Here is a 26,220-nt window from a genome sequence, read left to right on the forward strand (position 1 = left end):
GAGTAAAACAAAATAAACTCCCCCAATCCTTGCCCAGTCATCTCAATTACTGGGTAGCCTATCAGGCATAAAAGAAGGAGGAAGAGAAAGAGATTTATGAAGACCTGAGAATTCCATTTAATACAGGAGAGAGAAAAGTGGCATTGGAACTGGTCTAATAACACTGGATATGAAGCAGGTTTTTCTGTAAAACTATTTCTTCCTCCCTCCCTCCCACTCAGATTATTCCCTTCAGACAAAAGCAAACCTTTCACAACATCTTTACCATTCAGCTGGCACCGTAGCTCTAGGATTCAGCTCCAGTTCAAATGTCATGAAATGTGAAATGCTGCTGGACCATAATTATTTGTCACACACCTTGACAGTAGCCAACATGGGAGCCATGGTCAAGAGCAGAAGTGGAGTTAGGAGCTTTGCTTGTAGGAAGCTTTCTCCTCCATGCATGTTACCAAATTCAACAAGAGATGAGGTTCCTCCTTCCCTGCAGAGCCACCAGCCTTAAATTTAGAGGGGTGGGAGAGCAGGAAGTGTCATCTCCATATATTTTTGTTGTGGGGTGACCAAGAACAACCATTTTCCCTACCTCTTATTACACCCTACACACCACTTGGAAAGCCAGAGCTGGGCCACTGTGGTACCCTCTAAAGGGCCACAGGAATTCAACAGGAGAAGGAGAAGTTGGACTGTCTCTAAAACATCAAGACATCTGTTTGACCCACTGGGACCTGTGGGGAGTAAAGAAGATGAAACAGTTGAAATAGAAATAAGACTACAAACTAAAATGAAAATGTACATACAATAAAATATGGACATCACTGAAGCCATTTGACCTTTTTGTATGTTGGAGAAACACAGAATACTTCACATCTGTAATCTTCCCAGACCAACACTGGTCTGTGTACGATGTTTTCCTTACAAAGAGGGAAGAGATATCAGATAGAGTCAATAAGTCACTTATCTAGCATGACATGGCAAAATCAGGGAGTACAATCCAGCTGCCCTTGATACTGGAGCTGTACTTGTACTCCTTCCAATACACTGCTGTCGACTCACAAGATACCAGGTCAAACAGGAAAATGTATTTCCATGATGTGCATTGGTTGGAGGACAAGAGTTGCTGAGGATAAGGGCTTTTTCCTGCTGGCTATATTCATACTTTAATTTCCTAGGCAGTGTCCGGGGGATGCACACACTGTACAGCTCTGCACAGGGTTCAGTATTTTAGCTCTAGGGCTGCATGGGCTCAGCTGTATAAGTGAACCAGAGGTGCAAGTGAAGATCCCCAAATCAGAGGAGGGTCATACATGGCTGTGCTGCAGTCAGATGAGCTTGGCTGCTCCTGCCACGGAGCGCTGCTTGCTCTTCTTTCCAGGGGATGGGTTAAGCCCCAGCCAAACTATGACAAGCTATTCCAGCTAACATGCGCTCTAAAATGAACCACAGATGCTGGCATGGCATGCAACATGCTCTCTAAGTCAAAGAGCATCTCCTAGCCTGGCTGACCCTTTCTCCCAGACTGCTGCCTGTCCTTTAGTTTCTGAGGGACAAGTAATGATTGATGTTTTTCCATCAGTTATGTTATTCAACCTGATTTTTAGCCTAGCCTAGCCTGGCCTAGCCTTTTATTTTTAAAAATCTAGAATGATTGTTACATACCATGCATCCTCAACTACTCTTAAATGAAGGAATAGTGGAATGTTTGCAGACTGATGCAGACAGCATCTGGCAAGTTTAAATGCTGTGGCAAAGTAGCAGACACCACAAGTTAGGTTTGTGGGCAGAGGTTTTTACCATTATCCTATTTGGTTTTTTGAGTCCTTGGTCTTTTTCAGCAGCTGTCCTGATTAGTGTTACTAAAACGTGGTTCTTTTAGATTTACTGTCTGTGCTACAGAGCTGAAGATTTGGAGAGTCCTGGCAGAACTGAACATCAGTGCTGTGGATAAATAAAATGACATGGTTGCATAGATTCAACTTTTGTCTATGTAGTTTCAAATCATAGCAGTGCCTTTCACTTACACTTGTTTGCCTTCCTCTTTGAAGCAAAGAAAACTACAAGCCACTGTAGATTTATAAGAATATATAAGGTTGTCAGAATTGGTTACAGTCTGACTGCTATGGCTCCATAGTTTATTTTTTAATAGTCTATATCACTAACATCACAATTAATCTATGTTTTGGAGAATTGATTATTAATTCTATTTATAAACTCAATGCAATTGTTTCTTCCTGGCATTGTATCTGTAGACAGGCTTAAATTTTGCATGCTGTTGTTAAGAAGTATTGCAATGAGTTTGAAACAAGGCCTTTCTTCTAGCCATAGATATAAATATATGATACTTTGTTTCTTTTACCCAGGCTGCCTTTGGGAAACACTGAACATGAAGATGAAACAGAAAATTCTTCTTCGAGTGAAGATATAAAATGAATGAGACCTGAGGACCTGACTCGTGACTCAGTGACTTGATTCAAGATTAATTAACAGGAATCCAACCTGTGTAAAAGAGACAATATGCCATGACAACATGCCACAGCTCTGCCATTCCATGTTCTTGCAGCGTTACTACAACAACTGTGAACATAGGAAATTACTATTGCATAATCCCAAAAGGCCAAGGTCAGTGGAGCTGAGGAAGGGACTCTGCAGGTATATGAAGTAGGGCTGCATATGGAACAGCTTGAAGCCAGCCGTGGCAGACCAGGCCCTGCATACCTGGTGTTGAGGCTCTTAATGAGCACAGACCCATCTGCTGCTGCTCTGGGGCTCCATTCATGGTGTCACCTGTCTGGTACAACAGAAAAGCAGGTGATGGGTGGCTAAAATACTAATTTCTGCATAAACATGGAATCAAAACAGAGTATCTGGTGATGGGTGGGCAGGACACGTGGTGGCCCTGGGTCCATTTGGGAACTCCTCGTATCCACACTGATACCAACCACAACTGATGCTAGAAGTGAAATCCAAGTGACAGGGAATGAAACACACAGGTCAGAGGTCTGGACAATGCTTGTTACATGTGTTTCAACATGTTCATGTGCCAGTTCTGCCACAAAAATACTGCATCTTATTTTTCTCAGTTACCCTCTTGCAGATTAAAAGTGATTTCATTTGGTTATTTAGGTGGATTAGTAAACGAAAAGGCCAAAATCAAAATCTCAATCTCTCTACTGAATTGTGGAAATAATGGGATTTAACCTCAAGTTGCAACTCTGCCTCATTCTGATTCAAAGTGTGTTTGAAGAGGGTCTACTTTCCATTTCCATTTAGAAAGGAGTGGATTAAATGATTTTTTTCCATTTATGAGAGCCAAAATCTTTCTATACTTTAGGCTTCTGAATGAACAGAATGTCAACTCACAAGTCTGAGGAAGTGTAATTAACAGACTGATTTGATGGCAGCGTTCTTAGCTTATATTCAGATTCATGTTACACAATGAAGCATTTACAATGGTCTATTCTTCTGTTACACAACAATTAGGTCATAATTTCAAACAAGATTTTTATTTCTACAAAATTGTTGGCAGTTAGTTTGTCATCTGGATAGTAAAACCATCTGTCCAGAATTATTCTCACCAGGAAACTGAGGGTTTAGAAATCCCATGTACTTCCACACTTTAGAACGATACCACAAATATTCACCAGAAAGCCACTGTCTAAGAACGAAACCAAGTGCCTTGTGGAACAGACTCCTTCTGCCAGCATGTTTTTAAAATTACTAGAATGGTTTTAGAAACCTGACCAGAGACAACATAACCATTCAAAATCCTGCCAGAGTCCTACAAAAGGTTTGATCATCAGTCTATATTTAGTACAGATGAAAGAGTAATTAGAAGCCTGTGGAAAATATTATTGTCTAAACTGTAACTTTTTCTCCACATTTCAGGTGCAGTATTCTCCATCTCAGAAGAGAAGGAAATGCATTACACATTATTATGGAAGTATTAAATAGTTTCTGTCTCAGATGTCAATGTTTAAAACGCTGGAGTATCATGGAATATGGAGGAGAACATTGCATGGATTAGGAAGAAGTTAAAATGGCAAGAATAAGGTCATAAAAGATCAATTCTTCACAGACAAATGTGGGAGAAAATATGTCAAAATAAAAAGAAAAGAAAGGAAAAATGAAGAAGCATGAGATCAGTATCTTTTCTCATCACCCAGTGTCCCAGCTCATGACTTGGACTGCTCAGCAGGAAGGAGGATAAACACCAAACCACATTTCCAAGCAAAACATGATTCAAGAACCAAGTAACATCTCCAATCAACATCAGGTTGCCATAGGTTTGTCTTTCTCCTATTCTTAGTGGAAAAAAAGGGCAAATATTAAGCAAAAAGGCCAACAAGCTTTAAGGGTCTACTACAGTTACAGGTCTGCACGGATGCCCATAACTTTCATTGAAACCAATGGGCAACCCAAGGTTGGGAATTCTTAATATACAGCTTCTGTTCAGGTTTTGATGGAAATGTAGTCTTTGACTTCAAGGAATTCCAATTCTGTTTATCTGTAAGAAAAAAAAAAAAATCAGAAACTGAACTTCTCAATTGTCATTTAACACATGCCTGTTGCCTGTGACAAGGAAGAACAGTCAAAAGTAACAAGAGCACCTTCACTCCCAAGAAGGTACTAACATTGCCTCTGTTACCTTCTCAGCACACCCATCCCCTGATTTGGTTCTTCTGCAGGGAAATGCCCAAATTCACTCAGCAGAACCCTCAGATCTGCAGGTTCACACAGCTACTGGAGCAATGGAGAGAGGAATCTGGTGGTATAAGAGCAAGTATTTTAGAAATTCTGGACAAAAAGCTTACAGAAGGGTGGATTTCAACTGGGCTTATTTGGAAATACCAAAAAGAATGCTAATATTCACAAGAACTGACTTTTTCCCCTCCTGTAACTGCTGTTTAAAGGGGATATTGCAACCTTCCTAATTTTATTTTGCTGAGCTTTCCTTGTCTTCTAGAGAACTAAGTATACAGTTTAGGGTTGTTTTTTATTCCAATTCCCCTTTAAAACTTTTTTGTCTTAAAACAAAAGGGCTCCAGGAAGGCTCTTACTAGGTATAAATCTGTATGGTTTAAATTGAATTTCAAATTCTCATTTTATAAGAAGGTATCAGGAGCAGTCTATAAGGATTTACCTACTGTGTAGTGGAGATATTACTGGGCTGACCCCCTGTGACCCCAGATTAGTGACAAATACCAAATGGCATGTAAGTAGACCTCTGATATCTATGAGACAGATGCTTTACTGAATTTTAAGTGAGTCACATATAAATAATGACTGCACAGATAGATTTAGGAGCTGGAACATGAATTTAATGCAAAGTTAATAAACCCTTCTGGAATTGTAGCATTTCTCGAGGTAAAGGCGAATGTAATGGTTTTGTTTCTATTCAGTTGCTTGTCTTGGTACTGAGAACTGCACTTGTTTACTCTGGAGAGGTGTTTTGCTGGTTTTGGCTGGGATAGAGTTAATTTTCTTCCCAGTAGCTTGTATGGGACTGTGTTTTGGATTTGGGCTGAAAACAGTGTTGGCAATTCAGGGATGTTTTAGTTATGGCTAAGCAGCACTTGCACAGAGTCAAGGTCTTTTCTGCGCCTCACCCCACCCCACCCCACCAGTGAGCAGCTGGGGGCATGCAAGGAGCTGGGAGGGGACACAGCTGACCCCAACTGACCAAAGGGATATTCCATACCATATGGCATCATGCTCAGCATATAAAGCTGGGGAATGAAGAAGGAAGTGGGGGGATATTTGGAGTGATGGTGTTTGTCTTCCCAAGTCACCATTATGTGTGACAGAGCCCTGCTTTCCTGGGGATGGCTGAGCACCTGCCTGCCTGTGGGAAATGTTGAAGTAAGTCCTTGCTCTGCTTTGCTTGTGTGCACAGCTTTGGCTTTACCTATTAAACTGTCTTCATCTCAACCAATGAGTTTCCTCACTTTCACTCTTCCAGTTCTCTCCCCCATCCAAATGTGAAGGGAGTGAGTGAGTGACTGCGTGGGGCTTAGTGACCGGCTGTACTGAAACCACAAGAGGTAGGAAAACAGGTATTCAGTCCACCCAGTGGATTTTTCTGAGGAGAGCTAAGGGCACCACTGGATTCAGCGGTGTGATCACATGCCTCAGAGGCATGAGCCCTGATTTATGTGCCAGCTACTTTGCATTAATCAGCTATAGAGAGGCAAAGTGTTTTTGCTCTGCAAACATCATCCTTGCGTTCTTCACTGAGACCTTGCGTATTTGAACTTCTCTTTTCTTCCGCTCCCACGGAACTCGTCTGGCTCTCCAGGAGCATTAGCAGCAGGCAGCCTCCCACATAGCTCTGAGTAGGGTTGAAAACAGACTTGGCTTAAAGTCACCTGTATCCCATGCGAGCGGTCACTAATCACTAAGCTTCTGCAGGGAGGGTGAATAGCAGGAGCGACACAGGACACGGGCACCTCCTGCCTTGTTCCTCAGCATGGGCAGCCTCCAGTCCTGCACAGGAAAGGGATTCCAGCCATCAATTGGGGGCAAGATGTGGTCCCTAAGCTCCTGGTAAGGGCAGGATTTTGTGCATACTTCTGGTGCCAGTAGCTGGCTTCAGCAGCTCCTCACTGAGGCTTCCAGCTCTCTCCATGGAGACATGCACGACCAGCTGAAGCCCTGGATGTCCTGCTGGTGGCCAGCCACAGTGACACTTAGCTTTGCTGAGCTTGAGTCCTAACAACATGCCTGGGTTATTCTGTGGCAGAGTCAAGAAATTAATTTGCCTTCCTAAACATAATTTTCTCCATTCTGGACAAGTCAGCAATCTTCCTCACTCCTTGCTTTGCATTATATTCTCCTAGATTTATTATGCTACATTTTTCAAATCAATTTATGTTTTGTCTTTTTCTTTCTAACTACTTTTCACCTTCTCTGCATTCTATCGTCCATCACTGCAGTCTCAGCTACTCGGCTTAATGTGGTATCTAGATCTCACTTCACTTCCACGTCAAATTTGACATGACTTGGCAATGAAGAAAATGAAGCAGACTGGGGCTTCCTTTGAAAATGATTCAACTCCCACTTTAGAAAACAAAGCACCTGAGCATAAGACTGGAAATAGCACAGCGTCAAAGGCCAGCCCTTCAGGAAGCAGTAGAGAGCAAAACATTTCAAAGTGAGGGTGAGAAATAAAACCCAAGCCACAAGTACCTCTTCCCAGCAAAAACATTTTCAGCGCTGGGGAAGTGATGGGAAAGGCAGATTGCTAATAACATACTTGTGCCTATATCTGACTTCCACGTTAGCTGGCAACATAATCTGGCTTCCATGAGAGCTAGCACATCTGCGTTTTCCTTTAGGTCAATCCAAAAGTTTTGTTTTTCTTCTGCTGTTCTTCTAATATCATTAGCAGGAACAAACAGCCACTTAAAAACCAGAAATGGCAATATAGAATATTAGTAAAGAACAACAACAAAAAAAAATCCCTGGAACATGAAAGTTTATTTATACTCACACAAACTGAAATGCGGACAGTTACAAAGATGGATGATTTGAGTAGTCAAATATAAGAGCTTTACTTATCTTTCATATCTGTGCTGGAGAATGAGAGTAAGGGGCATTTTCTATTGCAAACCGTTTGCTTGAAGTCACTTAGACAACAGGTTCAGTGATAGACCATTTTAATTTTGCTGTCATAACTAAGCTTGGCAACAAATACGTCTATCCATATTTGTATATCTAGCCATATATGTATGTGTATATATATGTATGTGTATATATATGCATACATATATTACAGAGAAGTTCACACAGTTAATAGGCTGTGGAGGGAATTCAGGACATGTACCCCAGAGATTTCCATCTTTGCTGTGTCCTTTCTGCCACATGAAGGTGCATCCCAGCTGTACAGAGGTAATGGAGACAGGGCAAAAGTTTCAGGAGGAGCCAGAAGAGGGATGGCAACCAGCCCCCACCTTGATTTACACCATCATCGCCTGAAGGCCCATACTGAGTTGCCATCCACACCATGAAGTTGGTGGGATAGGGTAGCCAAGAGACTGTGGGACCTCTCACCAGACCCTTGTCCCATCACATTCCTGGGCACAATGCTGAGTAGCTGCTAGAAGGCCATCTAGGAGTACTGGGTGCTCCACGCAGTGGCCCTCCCCAGTTTCCTACAGACTCTCTTTGCAGTTGCAGCCTTGTAACCTTCATACGTCTTCCCTATTTTTTTTTATTTTCCAGCCTGGAAGATGACTGTTGCCCCCTGGATTTTCCCATTTTCTTCTAGCCCTTTGCCTGCACAAGAGAGCTGGACAGTTTTGGTAGAGCCAGTCCCTGGCTAAACAGAGAATGGCAAAAGTGGCAGCTGTGCAGCCTTGCCATTGACAAAGAACAGGAAGATTAGGACAGGACTCTGCCTCTCTCTTGGCATATGACACAAAGAAACATGTCTCTTGATATCCATCCTCTACTCATGTTGCAGGGCAGAATTCAACACTGAGAGAAGCAGAAAACTGAAGGAAAAGGCAAAAAAGAATTTCTAACAGTATTTTATTGGCTTGCATTGCAAGCATTTTTGAGACAAAGGTACCACTCACTGAGCATGCATTCCAGTCATGAAAGACATAAATAATAATAATTACTATATTTAATTTCACTTTCTTGGCACTACCTCAAAGTTACATGTGTGTTATTCTTAGAATGAAAACCATTACAGCTGAACATTTTTATCAGTGAGCATCTAAGAAATGGAAACTTCAAGTGGTACTGACATGTTTTAAAAAGTGGACCCCAAGTTTATGAGCTGCCTACATGAACTCCTTCACTCTATAGGACTCCTCTCTTTCTTACAAGATTTTGATTTAAGAAGGGTCTTCATATGATGCTCCTTAAAAAAGAATTATTTTTCTGATTATTGAGAATCTTGGAAAGAAAGACACTGACTTCAGGGGAGATTTAAGTGCTTACTTCATTGGACTAATTTCCAGCATCATTGGTGCTGTGCTGAAAACATATAAGTCAACTCTGAGCATGCAACTTCCATGGTGGTGCCAATTACGTAGAAGGAGGTCCTTAACTGGTCTTGGTTTTGCTTCTGTTTAAGTCTCACTAGACCAGAAAGTGAGTGTGTGTGATAACCACCTGGCAGTCAAGGCTCTCACTGATGGGCAGAGAAGCAAAAAGAGATCCTCACCAGACCATGCGTGTATAACAAAGCATCTGCTATTAAAGGGTGTTCACTGCCACTCTTCCCAATTTAAAGGGCAGCCCTGCTCCAAGCTTGGAAAAGTTAAATACCAGTCCTGAATTCCCAGATGTTCAGGTCTGTAGAACCTCAGAGCATGGGAGACTTCTTGTAGCCTTGAGTGAGAGGTCTGAATGGTGGACTCATGCATTCAGCACATGGATTGCTTTGGATGGCAGAGGCACCATGGCACCTGAAGTTCAGGCATTTGCTTCTGTGAGTCACTTAGAGACACATTTCCAGGACACCAGGGCCTTATTCTGCACTGACCATCTCTAGCTGCTGCTGCTAAGAAAAAACACTGCTGCTCATCTAACTGAGCCTTCTGTAAACTAGATGCAAGTATTCTTTAACCTATTTAACATCTCAGCTGGGCACAAGAAGGTGAAAAACGTCTCTGGCTTGGAACAACAAAGAAATGAGAGATGTCTCCTCATTCCCAACCCAGAGGGCAGAACTATCACAGACTTGCATACAAGACAATTGTTTAATATGTTCACAAATCAATTTTATTAATTTAAAACAAAATTAATGAAGAAAAATTCTGTACACGATTGTGGACACAACACACTTTTTGTACAATAAGGCCCAGATAAACTTTGTTATTTTTTTCAGTCAGCGAGTGACTAAAAATTGAAAAGAGCCAAAGAAAAATAAAAAAAAGACAACCAATTCCTCCCCCCATCACTGTCTACTTTGTTTGAGGAAAAAAAGGCTAATTATAGTCTCCATTCTAAAAACTACCCACAATGTGCTTTATGATGTATGTGAGTACTGCATGAGTGGCAGCACTCATACTGGGTAAAGCAAAGCACATGTGCAAGTCTTGGTAAGATCAAAACCTCTCTGTTGGTACTAAAGCAATCCACAAACATTTTATTCTAGCAGCAATATGATTCCTCTAATAGAGAAGGGTGCTGATTTGTAGCTACATTGGTGCTCTGTAGCTTTGCAGGTAGCTGTTTCAAGGCTGGTGGTTTTTAAAAAAAAGAAAAGAAGAAAAGCCAGAAAATTAACGAAAGGTGAGGCTTCTTTTTAATAAGATATTTAACTGGGCAAAGGGAATTGGTACAATTCAAGCCAAAAAGTCAGACTAACTGTTTATTTAACCAAGTAGCTCACAGACTTCAAGATCAGAAAAGTTACAAGTCACAGAAAGACACAGTTTAGTTTTGTCCTTTAAGTGAGCACAGACAAAAGCAAATTTTAACTCCTTGGTGATAACCATTTCAGCATTTCCATTGCCGGCAATGGATGTTATATCTTAGGAAAATCTGACTCCTGGTGGAAGAGGATTAAAAAACTTAAATGTATATGAGCATTCTTGTTTAATTTCTCCAAAATATTCTCATTTCTAATTTCTAAAAATATTAGTGATGATAGTTTCCTTCATTTTTGGATGAGACAAAAGCTATTCAATACCAAGGTTCCAGTTTAAGTTACCTCTTAAAATATATTTGTGTTCTTTCTCTATTTCTTTATGGAATGACTCTCCTAATTAATTTTTTAATACTCTAAGAAAGGGTTAATATGTTAACTTTAAAAGAGGAAACAAAAAGACAATAAAGGCCTCCTCTTCGCTTGTATTTTATCTGTATTTGCTTTGACTGGGGGGGACACAAGAAATCAATCTTTTCATTATCAGTGGGTGAGAGAAGAAAATGGCAGAGAAACAGCTGAGAACAAACCAATTCCTATTGACACTTGACATCCATGCTTTTGGTCTTGACAAATTTATCTAAAAAAAATCCATTATCTACATATTTATATCCAACACATTGATAAGGCACTGCACAAATTTGTGCACACGTGGCCTCATTCTTCACCACAAGGCATTACTATCTTTCAATAGCATTTACCTTAACAATATGTAAAAGAATCATTCATTATTACAAATTTACACAAAAAATTCTTCCTGTACATGATTGTCTCAGTGATGTACCTATTAGTTTAAATTAGACATATTTTAAACTACTCTGTAATGTGCTTAAATCAAAAGTAGTTGCTGTACCATAAGGCAAAGGCTTATAATAGCCTTTAATCCTATTATACATATCCTCAGTTATATGATGTCAAAATATAGTCTGTTCATAAATAAGTAAAGATGTACAGAGTACCCTGGGTATGAGAAACCAAAAAGTAAACCTTCTTTATAAGAAAATTACTCCACTGGTATTTTGTAAAATCTCAGTCTTCATTGTGCAATCAAGTTTGCTGTGTTGAAGAAACGGCGTGTGTCACATTGAAGAGGCTAAAAACTAAAAAGCATTTGCAGGTCCTTTTTCTTTTCTTCACAGGTATGAACCTCTTATTTCCTTTTCTTTTTTTTTTTTTTTTTTTTTTCCTTTTCATTTTCTTTTTCCTTCTCTATTTCTTTTTGGTAGCAAATATGGTAAAGATGAGTTGTTCAAAGACTCGCATGGCTTATTTTCATTGGACTCGCAGTACCGGAGCCAACAGCTGTTCTGAAGAAAAAGACATGCTCCTCCGTTTACTGAAAGGGCAAGGGTTAAGACCAATTGCAGCTGTACGTCAACATGTTGAAATCATAAAGTTCTGTAGTCCAATGCTGACACAAGACACAGGCATCTCATCCACGGGCAGAAGGAGGCTCTGAGGTTTGAAAGTGCTGCTAAGCTGCTACAAGTACTCCAGTTCCAAGGCATGGTGAAGGGCCATAAGGTCAGAGTGGCTCGAGATCCTCCAAAATGGCATAGCATGCTGTGAACAGCACAGACAACATGTAAAAATAACCCCAAGCATTCTGGTATTTAGACCCACCCTTTGTCTTTCACAGGGATGAGAGAACACTTGGGGGAGAGAAAAAGAGCTCTGAAAACCTTGAGTCCTTCATGTTTATGTCTGGTTTCTCTGACCCACCCTCTGAGCATAAATTTTCAATAAGAGCAAATCTATTTACAATAGGAACTACAGCAAACACATCAGGAGATCATAAGGAAGGGAGGGACTTCTAATCTCTTTATATGAAAAACAGATTTCAGAACTTGTAGAAGAAAATATTACTTCTGGAAAAAAATAAGACAAATAACATTTACATGAAGCATGTGGGTGACCTGAGGAAGGGAACAGAAAGAAAATAGAGAAAGTGTTGTTTACTATCAAAATTTATTTGCTCCTTGTAAAACTACGCCTGGCAGATGAGTTAAAAACAGAAATGGTGATTCAGAATAACTCATGTGTTGCTCACATCACTTTGAAAAGAATTTTATCCCAGTGACTTGTGTAACATTGGTCATTGCTAATACTGATCTTAAAACATCTTTTCCATATGGGACATTAAAATGAATACATATTTTTTTCCTATTAGTTGTAACAAAATCTGTCTGGAGCACAGATACTTTTGCAAAGAACCTGAATAAACCAAAAACACAAATCCCAGGAAAAAGCACAGATTACCTCATTCATGAAGGGTAAAAATCTGATTAAGAACTATCTTTATACTTGAAACAGGGGATTATAATGTCAACAAGAACTTTTGCGTAAATTAAAAAAAAAATAGCCATTAGCTTTTGTCAGGAAATCATTCCATAAATTCCATGGGAAAATAGTTTCAATTCAACAGTATTCTGGAGGCAAACATGGCCGTGGTCACCTTTTCATTGGGTCAGTTTCTGTCCCGGCATCTTTAGGAGGCAAACCACAAGCAATTTATTATCACATTAGCTTCTAAGTTCCCCAAGCATTTTATCTATGACTTCTCAAAGAGGCTTTCATCATCCTACTTTGGCAGCTTCTGAGCAAATTCCTAATTCCAATGGCAAAACTCCATCTCCTCTGTCACTTTTATTCTGATCTCCTTTTTTCATTCTGGTCTTCTCAAATTTTAAGTTAGAGAAAAGTTTTGAAAAAAATGTTAAACTCACTGTTTCCAGCTGCATGTTTACCGTAATTTTTATACCTGTCTCAGGAGGCAAACACCTTAGCACAGAGCCTGTCACATCTTCTTTGGTATGACACTCCTGGGCTGAATGAAGATGCAATATGGATGCATCAACACCTGCCCACATTCAGAGTATGCCTAGCTTCTAGAGCAAAGGAATTTCTTCAGGAAGAAAACAAAATGAACCCCAAGAAAACACCACTGTAACAGTTTCTGTTCTGCTTTGCTTTGCTCCAGAGTGTTACAAAGCCTTGAGAAACAGCTGACTGAATCTCAACTTGAAGATAAATTCATGAGCGATGGCTGACAATGGAGAGAACAAAACAAACAAAATTCAGAGACAATTGAGGTGTTTTTGGAAAACGTGCTTATGATATTTCCAAAACACTTTTATAGATAGATCCTTTGCTTAAAAAGGAAATGTTAAACACTACAACACCTTTTTTTTTCTGCATCTTCAATCTGGACTTACACTGTACTGTCTCTATGCTCCACCAGCAGTAGAAAGCAGATGTAGTTAGCTCACTCAGTTACAACTCCACGTCTCAGTGTCTTCCTTATTACATTTTACAGGCAGCTTACCCTCTGTGCTCTGTCAGGCCAGACACTGCTGCTTTCCAACTCACAGATTTCCTAAAGATGAACTTCTTGCACCATGTCCAGGAAATGAACCAGCAAGGGCAACATGAAATAAGAATTACTAGTCATGCCATTCTCTGGACTTGGCAAAAGCTTCTGTGCACCTATCTCTAACTCAGGCTGCAAGATCTTTCTGGCAGAATTTGTAATATCTGGCAGGGGTACTACATCAAGGACAAAGGGACACAGGTTCGTGCTTGCAGCAGGTCCATGCTGTGTTTGCCAGATGACTGCACAGGTCAGCGATGCTCGGCATTGCTGCCTCCTTTTCTTGTGAGGTTGCAGCTTCCCTCTTCCTTCTCAAACCCCTGTCAGGTAGGACACAGATGCTCTCCCTGACAACCAGCCATAGCTCCCTGCTCCTCCTCTCAGCCAGCTTGGCAGCAGCTCTGCCTTAGCCACTGGGTCAGGGAGGTGTAAATAGCACACCTATTATGTGGTGTGGCGAAGAGTTTGGTGGACACCTGCCTGTGCAAAGTGTCTCTGCAGAAGCCAATGACATGGATGCCCTCCAAGGTCATGCAGCAAACCAATGAATAGGGAGAACTATAGGAATAAATTCTTGGCTTCCACCTCCCACCTCATGCAGCTCCAGCTTTATACTGCTTCCCTAGTAACAACCTCAGCATCACAGAGCGTACACACACCAGGCAGATAGAGCAGTTAAAGACTCTGAATGATTTAACAGAAGGTTTAGCTTCTGCTAAATCAAATTACAGCCCCTCTTGCTAGATGCCCATGTGCAATATCGAGTTTTGGATTACCCTGTTTATGGGTCAGCTGTTCATGGTCAGATTTTAAACCAAAACTGTAAGCAGTCATTATTTTGACTATATCTTTCTATTTCAAATTCAGTAAAGTATCTTCTGCTTTATTTATGTCTGTCTGTGAAAGGATTATACCTATATTTACTTCATGTAGTTACGGGAATGAAGTGTGGAATGATACTAGAGAGTCTCATGAAAAAAAAAGAGGTTGTGTAAATCTCAGTATCATAATTATTCTCAGTTCTCCTGCATGCAGGTCAAAAGCATAGCTGCACACTCCCAAGAAATAAAGCACGCCAGGAACGTGGTGGCTGCATGGGGCTGGAATCTGCACTGACGCCCTGGGCATGGCTGAATGTGGCCAGTTCAGATTTCTATCAGTCTGATCCTACAGTACAGCCTTCAGAGCTGTGAGAAGGGGAAACAATCCTGATACAGATCTATATATATCTATATGTTTGTGTGAATATATAGAGTCTCACACATGTGTTCATATATGCATGTGTTTTCATGAGGCATGTACATTAATTTTCACCCTAAGATAATAAATGATTGTATGAAACTAAAACCTTTAAAATAACAAAATTATCATACATAACCTTATATACTATTCCTGTATTAACATACACTGTTTATTCACGTCTACTTAGCCATGCCAAAAGCGGGAACACGCCCATGAGACGGAAGTATATCTTCTCTTACCAAATGACTGGGCAAGAGATCCTTGGTATATATATGTACTAAATATTGCCTTCAAAAAGCCATCCCTGCCAACACTTAGCACACATGTCATGCAGAACACTTCTATTCTGAGCAAAGCAAGAAATGCTAATCTCGCATGTGTTGCTGCGGGAGAGTGGATGACAAATGCTAACCACTAATAAATAGGTGGTGAAACTGGATGCATTAGTATCTAATGAAACTCTAAGTGTACTGTTTCAACATCTTCCAAGTAAATATGGAGATTCTGTCTTTTAAAAAACATGAATTTTTTGGTAGATGATACTTTGTAATAAAACATCTATGAATTTTTAAATGATTTGATTTTTATAACATGTTGAAACTAAATATGGTGGCAAAATTTTGAATTTGGTTTTGATATAAAAAGCATAAAAAAATGAAACTACCAATTTATTAAGCCTAATAATTAATTATTAAATAACCTAAAATATTAAGCTATTTTATTTCTGAAAGAGAAGTAATTTTATTTTCAGCATGTACCTACTAAAAATACAAAACTTCAGCTATTTTACTCCACAAAATAGAGTGTTTCAATTAATACACATGCAAAACAAATCCATTTTTTGATAGCAACAACAAAAAGTGCGGACTACCCTCTATCCTCCCTCCCTTAAATGAATACATATTTATACAAAAAACTTCCTCCTGAGATTTGTGATGGATTTGAATAGAAAACTCATCAGTTTTTGTCATCTTTCACGGTATTTTTGTTGCATTCCTGCCAGATCTGCTAAGCGGCCGTCTTTACTTCCTACCCCAAACCTGACCAGCACAGTGTGACTGTGAGCTTAAAAGCAGTGGCATATTGGATACCCATTTATATTCTATTTATTGCTCCATAAAGATTTATGATTTTTCCTCATGATTTCCCTCCAAGGCAGCACGACCATTTTGGAGACAAAGGGAGAAGCCCATTTGCCCAGGCTCTCCCGAATCACCTGATGTAAAATCCAGCTCCTCAATGCAGAGAGCTTTTGTCTCTTCTCACAAACTAGAAATCCTTTGGAAAATTCTCCTAAGCAGAAAAATTCAGGAGTTGGGGTTTTTCTGTCTTATTTCCCAAATATGTCCCCAAAAGCAAAGGCAAAAGATGGACTCAAACAAGACAAAACAAAACAAAACTAAACTAAACTAAACTAAACAAAACTAAACTAAACAAAACACAACAAAACAAAACAAAACACAACCTCCAAACCCAAAACACAAAACAAAGCAAAGCAAAATAAAATGCTGAGACAATGGAGTCTCTGGCAGAAACCCGCAGAAACTTATACTGAGAATAGCAGTGTCACCGCAGTGGCACTCGGAGGCGGCGGCTCTGACCCACATGGCACCGGCACTGGTGCCAGCAGCTCCCGAGCACCCTTTGGTCTTTCACACCGGTTGCTCTCTGCCCTCCTCTGCCTCTTTTCCTGGGGAAGCTGATATGAAGGTAGCAACCTTTGTGTGAACCCTGGTGTTACAGCCAAGCCGGCTGGTTGCTGCACTGATCCAGAAGGGTACGATTATTTCTCAATCCACAATGCAAACATCTTGAGAATTTTAATTATCTCACCAAATATTTTGCTGGAAGTGACAGCTAAACAAAGGTGTCAATATCATAGTTTGACTGAAGCTACCAGAAATGTAACGGTGTGCAGTTTCTTCAGTGTATTACGTTTACTTACATCAACCAAAAGAGGCATTTAATGAACAAACTGTTTATCCTAAATATGTTTCTCAGTAAAGCAGTGATCTTTTAAATGGTATTAAAAAGATTTTATTATTGACTTTTTATACTAATGGCAATAATAAAAAGATTTTAAATGTGTTTTTTATTTTTCCTTCTGCTGTATTGATTCAAGATTTTCCATGAATTAAGGACATAAATGAAAATCTTGTTTTATGATGAAGCAATTTATAAATGATTGGTACATTATTATTAATAGTAAAACTTAACTTTCTTATCCCCAAAGCTGGAAGCTCAACTTTTTTTTATTCACTGAATGAACACAGAATAAAAAAATCTCTTGAATTAAATAGGCTTGAATTTATATGCTCACTTGAAAAGACTCATAACTGTTTACATGTAATCAATGAAGTGCTAGCTAAAGAAGGATGTACTGTTTATGCTTTAAGCAGTGTAAAGAAACACACATATATTAATGGCTTCACCACAGGCCAAACCCCTACAGAAAAGTGCTATGCAAAGGGGTAACAGAAGACCTGTCCCTTCTCTGAGAATACCACAAAACCTGACATGCTGACAGGAAGGAAGGCAAGAAGGAACCAGCTACCAAGATTCAGGGGATAAGCATGATAATGGGGTGGTACGTTGCAGGACGGTTATGCCACTTTGGATTGATATGCTTTGGGTACTTTAGTGGAGGTAAAGCTTCTGTTTTGTTTGTGTGCTCTCCAGAGAAGGTCCAGGCTTTCTCTGTTTTTTAATACAGCAATACAATTTATTCCTTAGACAGGGCACATGCCTTTAACATGAATGCACTAGGGTGCATTCCCGCCCTTGCTCCTCCTAGTAACCCTAAAAAAACCTTGAGGAGTAGATAACAGTTAAGACATCATCAGAGTTGGCAGCAGCTCCTCATACTGCAAAAGGCACTGTGTGGTTTCTGCTCTTGCAGAATGTGAAGGACAAAACTAAAGACGCAAATCCTGCTTTCACAGTGTGAAATGTTGATTTCTTATTTGATGTAGTAAGAAGCAGGACAACAATCACAGAAGCATTTTCTAAATCAGATTGATAGTTTATGCAGAAAGGCAGGACTGCTGATCTACTTATTGATTTCTCTGGCAATGCTGCAGCAGATAATTTAATCCAGAGCATCTAACATGCTTTCAACCTGAAAATTCCTTCCACCAAGAAAGAATACACAGAAGTAATTGCACAAAGGAACTTTCTATACTGCTACTCCTCTTAGTGACTGGAAAGGCTTTTTCTTATGCTTTTCTGAATCATGTTTCCTGTTGAAAAAAAGCATTGAAATAGATAATGTTACCAAAAGGACTACTCCTGCCATTATCATATACAACACTATTTCACCGAGCAACAGAAAAGGAACAAAGAGAAGGAATTTTTTCCCCCCGATCTTAAATACAGCTTTTAAAATGTAATCATTTGCAGCGGGAAAACATTTCTCTGCAAAGATGAAAGGCATTTCTGAAGGAGAAAGGAGCAAACTGCTCCCAGTTTCAGTCTGCCAACGGGATATATGAAACTGAGAGTCTGCGAAGTGCTGGGACAAGCCGGGAACCCACCCGCAAGCCTTCAGGAGCACAAAACCCAGATTTCATGAAGCAAAACCAGTCAATGGTTGTTAAAACACCATGTGGACTAATTAGTTTCACTTCTCCAATTTAGAAAGTCACAGTGGAAAGAGATAGAAATATCACAGAGAGTTTTGTGGTAAAAAAGCAGCTGTGTAAAAGCAATTTATCTGTGAAAGGAAGCAAGAACAGAAACGTCCATTTTCCTGCTCTTTCTCCTATTATTCAAATAGCCAGTGTTATGCCTCATTCCTCCAAGAAATGAGTGTGTATCTGTAGACTATCTTGGGTAGAATAGCAAGGCTAGAAATAATGCCTATTATTTGTGAGTGGGAAGTGTTACTTTTTATGCGGCTTAATTCACATTGAAAAAAAAAAGTGAATTATTCCCTTCTCAGTGGAAAGCAAAAAATAATAGACAGTCAAATAGTATCCACTGTTCAGTTATCTGAGGTTATGAATGCAGGCCAAGCCACAGGTTGTTGCCTGAATGCAGAATCCAAATTATGGACACACAAGAAATTGGAAATTCCTGTATACCTACTCCAGTCCTACATGTCTTTTCAAGGTGTGACATATATGTATTTCATACAGGCAAACAGCATACTGCCTTTGATCGGTAAGAATCACCATATTTTGCTTACATTCATAACATCCTATGTGGTATTTTCAGTTGCCAAGGAAAACAGAACTATTAGTTCTTGGCACAAAAGCCAAGGTCCATTTTCTGGTCCCTTTTTGAAATACATCAAACATAAATAGTTTAACGTGTCTTTTGGAGAGCAGCAGGGCAAATCATTATCTATAGTCTTACCCAGCTTTCTACTGGATATGGTCAACACAAACTTCATAAGGTGAAGATATCCAACCTAAATGTCAATGTATGCTGTCCCATGTTGAAGAGAAGACAATTTGTCAGACTCTTGAAACCAACCCTCACCGAAAGAAGGTCATTACCTTTTTTGCACCTTGTTCTTCTTCGACACCATCCCCTATAACAACATACACTACTTTTCTTCCAAATCTTTGAATTATTCGTTCAAAACAACTTTCCTTTCCTGAAAGAAAAAGATCAGACTATTCAGGGTAGGTGGTGATGGGATGACATCAAATAAATAACTTTTTATCCTGGATCTCCCCATCCCTTGGAATTCTTAAGTAGAGCTACAGGGAGAGAAGAGTCTGTCCCTCAGGACGGTGTATCAAGGCCGATTGCAGCACAGATATAGCATACTAGAGGTCCACAATATCACCTATCTTGTCTCATTCCCTAATATGGCACAGGTTTTGAGGGGAATTTCCATACCAGGAGAATTATCTACCATTTGTTTATGACCAGTAGCCTGAGTTAATTGATTGAATCTGAGTTGAAATTCTAGCTTTTTCTCCAAAATCTGTGACAAGATTAATCACAGCTCCTAAAACAGTAGTACCCTGACTTAGAAGGTCACCCAAAAGATTTAGATTTAAATGCCTATAATCTAATACATGGGCCATGTCCTTGATCCTGCACTGGGATCCATTAACATGGGTCATTCCTTCCCTGCACACACATAGGGAAATGATCTCAGTGCTCCAGCCCTATGCACAAGTACCACTGAATCACAAAAATGTTAAGGGATGGAAGGGACCTTAAAGATCATCTAGTCCCAACTCACCCTGGCATGTGCCAGGACACCTCCCACTAAAACAGGCTATCCAAGGCCTTACCCAATCTGTCCTTGAACAATGCCAGGGCTGGGGCATCCACAGCCTCCCTGGGCAACCTGTTTCAGTGTCTTGCCACCCTCACAGTAAATAATTTCTTCCTAATAGCTAACTTAAATTTCCTCTCTTTCAATTTGTACTCATACTGGGAAGCTTCAGGTACTGGTATTGAGAAGCCAGAAAGAAAGCAAATGCTTAGAGTTGAGTTTTCTCAAATGTCTCCCTTCTGAAAGGTTACTTTAGTCTGGCCATGGGACATGCTAACCTGTGTGTCTACAGCAATAGATGGGAAAAATTGTGGTTTTTAAAATAGTTATTTCAGCTAAAGAACAATAAAAGCACAAGAAAAAGTAAGCTGGAAATTAAATGAAGTTTTCTAGCCATTAGAGAAGCCAAACTACTTAATGATACCCTTTAACAGTAGTGCCAGGCATAAGAAACCTCCAACACTAAGTTGAAACAGCATTTATGAAAATCTCATGGTTTCCTGTGACAGTCAGCGACAGAACACATTTTTCCAAAAACATCCTTCTATCCCATGTATGTGAAGTCACAAGTGAACATTTATTAAAATGTTTTCATTAAAATGTGTATTTAAATTATTATATTTCAATGTTATAATTTACTATACAGTTTTTACAGAGGGCACTGTAACTTTAATATCCAGGAAACAGCTTTAAATCTTTTATGGTAATGCTTTCAAATTTCTCTGTAAAACTCTGAACAAATTTTTGTTTGGTCTTGTTTAAAAAAAAAAAAACCACAATTTTTTCTTGACCATTTGAGCTTGCTGTATTATAGATACTTAAGAACACATGAAAAATGTTTTTGTGTAGCCCACAATTTTGAGGGAATCTGAGAAAGAACAGATATGTCATAATCACATTAAAAACTACAAACACCGTTGCCATCTGGTCTGGGGTACTTCTGCATACTCAGAATAACATCTTTTATACTGAACCAGAAAACAGAAATAAACATTTGCCTGGCTGAAGCTTATTACAGTCAGTATGAAGAAACTTAATAATTACATTCTGCAGCAAAACATTCTTGCTTCTGGTAAATTGTTTACCAAAATTTGCTCCAGAGCCCATGAAAACAAATGGAGCCAGGGCTTACCTTTACAGAATTTCTCCTACAGCTACTCCAGGGAGACTCCTACACAGCCCCACAGTTTCAAGAAATGATGGAAAAAAGGCAACTACATTTCTTCCTAACAGAGACTGCACCACTGTTAATAGATCTATACAAAGCTTTCTCTGCTGGATCATGACACATTTGAAAAGCACTTTTAGGATGCTTTAGCAATGTTTCATGAAGATCAGGTGTTACTAATCTCTGTATTTACCACTGTGAAAGCATGTTAGAATTAAATATAGGCTACTATACCTTTTTTTTTTTTTAGAAATACAGATTTAAATGTATCACAGCATGATAAAAATAGCTCACCTATTTTAGTTGCACTGTAAATATTCTCTATGGGAAATACAACCCCTAGTCCATACAACAAGACTTTTGCCAGAGCTGGAATTAGCTGAGTAGTTGTTACAAGAATGTTCACACAGTTTGTCCTATGGAAGAGAAAATGCATATATCCTTTTTTAACAAAGCAAAACAGAAAAAAACCAAAACAAAACAATAGAAGGAAAACCTTATCCCTCCCATCAGAACCCCTCAATATTATTATTATTGCCACTTAAAAAGAACATCTCTTTTTTTGCCACCTTACAGATGAGCAAGGTGTGGCATGGTCAGACCAGAATAAGGAATGAGGATAAGGTCCTCCAGGTTCAGCATTTTGCCTATCAGACCAGACAGCCTCTTCCAGATATCATCAGACACCCTAGAGCTTCCTTCATACTCTTAGTACTCACCTCGAATGAATGAGGGTGAGTGCTTTCAGTGCAAGTGTTAACCAAGAATCTGTCAAAGCTTCAATTTCTGCTCTTAGTTGTAACCAAGCCTCTCTTTTTGCTGGACCAAGGAGACCTGTGGAGTAGACAAGGGCATGTCTGCACTGGTATTAAGTAGCGCTGTGTCATTTTCCTTTGCTTTCACTAACTCAGACAATTTTCCACACACTGCAAACTAAACAGATCGCTAAGCACTGCTATGTTAAAAAAAGTAGAAACCAGTTCTTCCCATTGACAACCTCTAATGTGTGTTTGTTAGATAACTCCAGAGCCACTTGCCTCCAACATTGTTTTTGTAGGTGTTGTATATCTCTTTTACTCGTCTGTAGCGGAAGGCCAGTTTCCGCATCCAGTCCACTCCTCCGCGCACGCCGGTCGCCAGGCACAGATTGGCGCTGGTGGCAGCCGCGGGAAAGCCGTCTGTTCCGAAATTATATGTGCTAGGCAGACATAAAAAACCCCACAGATGAATAAAAGGCAACAGGCTACATTGAACCACCAGCTACTCACCTGGCTGGGCTGCACAGGAGATAGTTAAAAGAGAGCAGGCTACTCTGAGCATCCCAGCAGCCCATCACTTGCCCAGGAAGGAAGTGGCAAAGCAACTTTTTATCTTAAGGAGTTCTCTTGTACCTTAAATCTTGACCGTTGTCGTCTGAAGACACGTCATCAATGTGAACCTGGTCGCATTCCTAAGGTGACAGAAAGATTTTATACTTTTCCTGGTTTTGCAAATCTTGAAAGCACAGCTATAAAAAAATCTATAAACCATCTAGTCATCAGGGATATTTTTAATTGTGGAAATCAGTAGATGGCAGTCTTGCTAAAACAACTATTTTACCTATTCCTTGTGCTCATTTCTTATAATAAATGCACACCATCATTAGCTACTACTGTTAAATAGCTTTCCAAAAACACGTTTTTATGTTTAGAAAGGAAAGTGGTTAAAAACAATTAGCATATGTGTTCCATAAACGTTCTTGTAGCCTTTCAGGTACCTTAAAACATCATGCTGCTCAAAGCTGATTCAGTCAGTGCATAAGTGTAACTAAAACCAGACATTTTGGTAAATGTAACATATTAGAAAAATTAAACCTGATGCTAACCGCCAATGAAATTATGACCTCTGATTGCTGTTGAGCCACACACCAACACAGCCTGAGGCCAGTGTTTCAGAGGAGTGCAGATGAAAAATCTGTTCCTAGTTTGCCATTCATTTGAGAGTTGTGAGTTTCCTTCTCTCTCTTTGGTCTTAGTGCATGAAAGCAGCATGCCAAGATGAAGAAAATCTGAACAGAAATACCCAAATCAAACCATCTTTCTTCAGCAGCTTGTCTGCAAACTAACACAATGCTTTAAAAATTAGCTTTGTCCATCACTAAATTAAAAATCGCAATGCATGTTGTTTATCCACAAAAAGCCCCCATCAAAACATTACTATTAACATTTTAACTGTTGGCAGGAAAACAAATAAGCCTCTGACACTCTAGATCAATATCAATTCAATGTTTGTAACAATAATGGATTTTAATTATTTTACTAATTTCCTCTTCTCTCTCTTAATGTGAAGTCTTATAACAAATATGATCTATTTTAAAGATGAAAATGCTGCAATCCTTTATTTTTGTGTTGCTTTCCTCTGAACAAATTTTTCTCTCTCCATGGATTTGTGAGGAAGGGAGGGAAGATAGAAGTGGAAAGAAACTCAAACCAGCTGTTCCCTAACAGAATTAAAATCATGACCCTCAACCCTTTTTCTAAAACATCTATTTTCCAGCCAACCCTCTCCCAGCAAGCAGCAAGCTCCAAGGAGGAAAAGACTTTGACCCTGTAACCTTCTCCTCCTCTCCTGAGGTCAACAACCTCAGATAAGAAAAAAGCTGAAGAAGCCTATGTGGTCTCACATGGTGGCTGTGGATTCTAGATTTTTAAAAACATTCATTTACGAAAAATGTCTCAGAAACTTGAAATGTTTTGAAGAACAAGGCGTGGTCTTTTGCACTTGTACAACATATTCTTACTGTAATGCTTACTCTTCTATATCTTATGCATAGGCAATTTGTGCTAGAGACAGTGGTAGGAGTGACAACCAGCACAGGAGAGACAATACTACATTTGCTCATATTTAACCACCATACAGTGAATTTCCTCCTCAAGCAGACAAAATGCATTAGATGTACAGACACAGCAGAAACTGCAAACGTGAGCATATGTTGCCAGGCTTTGAAAATCAACTTGGCTGAAAAAAGAGCCAGAAGCTTCTTCAGCAAGTTATCAAACTCATATAATTTTTTACTATTTTTCTGTTTAAAGCTGAAAGCAAATGTCCATCCAAATGCATGCCACATTAACAATTCAAATATCAGCTGAGTGTAAGCCAAAGAAGAGACACCCTCCTGAATTCATTAGCCTCCCACTCTAGTTACTCTTACAGTGCTCAGTGATTTCTCCTTCCCCAGCTTAGAAACTATGAATGGCAACTGCAACAAGCTGCTGGAGAAGAGAACCCAAAATAGGAATCTGTGAAAAAGAAATTATTCTTTCAGTAACCACAAAACTAAAGGAAGGAGTACAAAATCATCTCTGAGCAGATGAAGGAAGGAATAATGCAAAAAATTTCCAAATTCAACTCAGAGAAAAGATAGAGGCAGGAAAAATGAGACTACTACATCTTAGATACCACAGTTAGACAGAACCTGGGGACTTGGAACTTTAATTCACAGTGCAAGATCTTGGGACCATCACAACCCTTGGGACATGACAGACATTCTCACCTTCTGTCTAACCACCTGCTTGGTAGGTAGAAAGTGAGAACTGCAGTGATACATTAGAAATAGAAATTGTGGCATCAAAATAAAGAGGTATTTTGGAGAGAAGAACCCAGAAAACAAATCAGAGACTAAAGATTGGTGGGGCAAAGGTACAGAAACAGTGTCAAGAAAGGAAGAAAAATGAAGAAAATGTCACAAGCACCACAAATTTCAGAATATAATAAGAGAGAGATAATGTCTTCTTTTGTCAGGAATACAAGAAGGAAAAAGACAGGAGGGGAACAAAGCACAAGAGATACATGCTATAATTTGGAAAGGATTAAAGCCCACTGTGATTGACACTACATTAGAGCTAAAGGGAGGTCACAAACAGTGCACGACTGTTTTGTTCCTTTTGAATGGCAGGGCACATCTTTGAGGCTAAATGCGAGCTTTGAGTGCCAGGTATTTTTTCACGCTGTCTAGCTGACTTGGACTTTGGGCTAATGAGTGATGGCTGCATTTTTTGACCCCTGAACATGGTAAGGAAAAACACTCATTTAGCAATTGCTGTTTTAGCAGGGAAGTTATTTAGGAGTTATTCTTCAAAGAAGCCAGTTACCTGCCCATCATTCATTGATCTGGTCCATCCTTCCATCAGAACCCCTTGTATTTGTTTTCACCTGCTTGGTTTGTGTGTAGCATTCTGTTTGTGAGATACCTGAGGTACTGCTCAGTCCTCTGATTAGATATAAGCAAGCACACACAGAGTCAACAACTTAAAACAGCCATCAGCTCAATATGCATAATCAGGGGTACGGTACAACACTGCCCAAAAAATAAAGTATGCCCTTCCAACAAGAACACATAGACTCTAAAATGTGGTATATATATACATAGATGCTAAAATCCTCAAGTACTTCTCAGAAAGGCTTCTGTGAGGGAAGCTGACTTACTATAGGCCAAATGGCCATTCAGAAAAAAAAAGTTTGTTTGCAGGCTTATGATTTCAAACTTTCACAAATGTATTTGATGCTTTTGTGAAATTTTCATAGGAAATACAGTACTAGAATTCTTCCCCTAATTTCTCTGGCAAAGTGATATCTGAAACTAATACTGAAAGTCCCTGTAGAAACACTGTTATTTATGCAGATGTATTTTATTATGACAGAATCAGTTTAGCAGTCAAGTCCAAAGCAGAAAATTAAAATTGTGGGATTCTCTTTTAAAATAGGCTGAATTGGCAAGTAAGGAGCAAAATATCCTGTGGCTTACATATAAACTAATGCAGCTAGCTGTGTTTTGCTCCTAAAGACGT

General features: G+C 39.5%; 1 protein-coding gene across 9 annotated transcripts in view; it reads right to left on the reverse strand.

The window, feature by feature from the left end:
- Window positions 1-9,753: 9,753 nt before the first annotated feature.
- EYA1 (EYA transcriptional coactivator and phosphatase 1) overlaps window positions 9,754-26,220 on the reverse strand; it is a 162,725-nt gene continuing 146,258 nt past the window's right edge. For all 9 annotated transcript variants that reach the window (XM_082297865.1, XM_082297860.1, XM_082297858.1 and 6 more), the window contains 6 exons: window positions 22,786-22,844; window positions 22,432-22,592; window positions 22,114-22,228; window positions 21,689-21,810; window positions 19,490-19,590; window positions 9,754-11,941 (listed from right to left, as the gene is read on the reverse strand). In XM_082297865.1, the coding sequence (XP_082153991.1) occupies window positions 11,861-11,941; window positions 19,490-19,590; window positions 21,689-21,810; window positions 22,114-22,228; window positions 22,432-22,592; window positions 22,786-22,844 (639 nt within the window). In that variant the 3' untranslated portion in view covers window positions 9,754-11,860. The remainder of the gene's footprint in view (window positions 11,942-19,489; window positions 19,591-21,688; window positions 21,811-22,113; window positions 22,229-22,431; window positions 22,593-22,785; window positions 22,845-26,220) is intronic.

The sequence above is a fragment of the Coloeus monedula genome (genome assembly GCF_965178545.1).
Source record: "Coloeus monedula genome assembly, chromosome: 1".
NCBI lineage: Eukaryota > Metazoa > Chordata > Aves > Passeriformes > Corvidae > Coloeus > Coloeus monedula.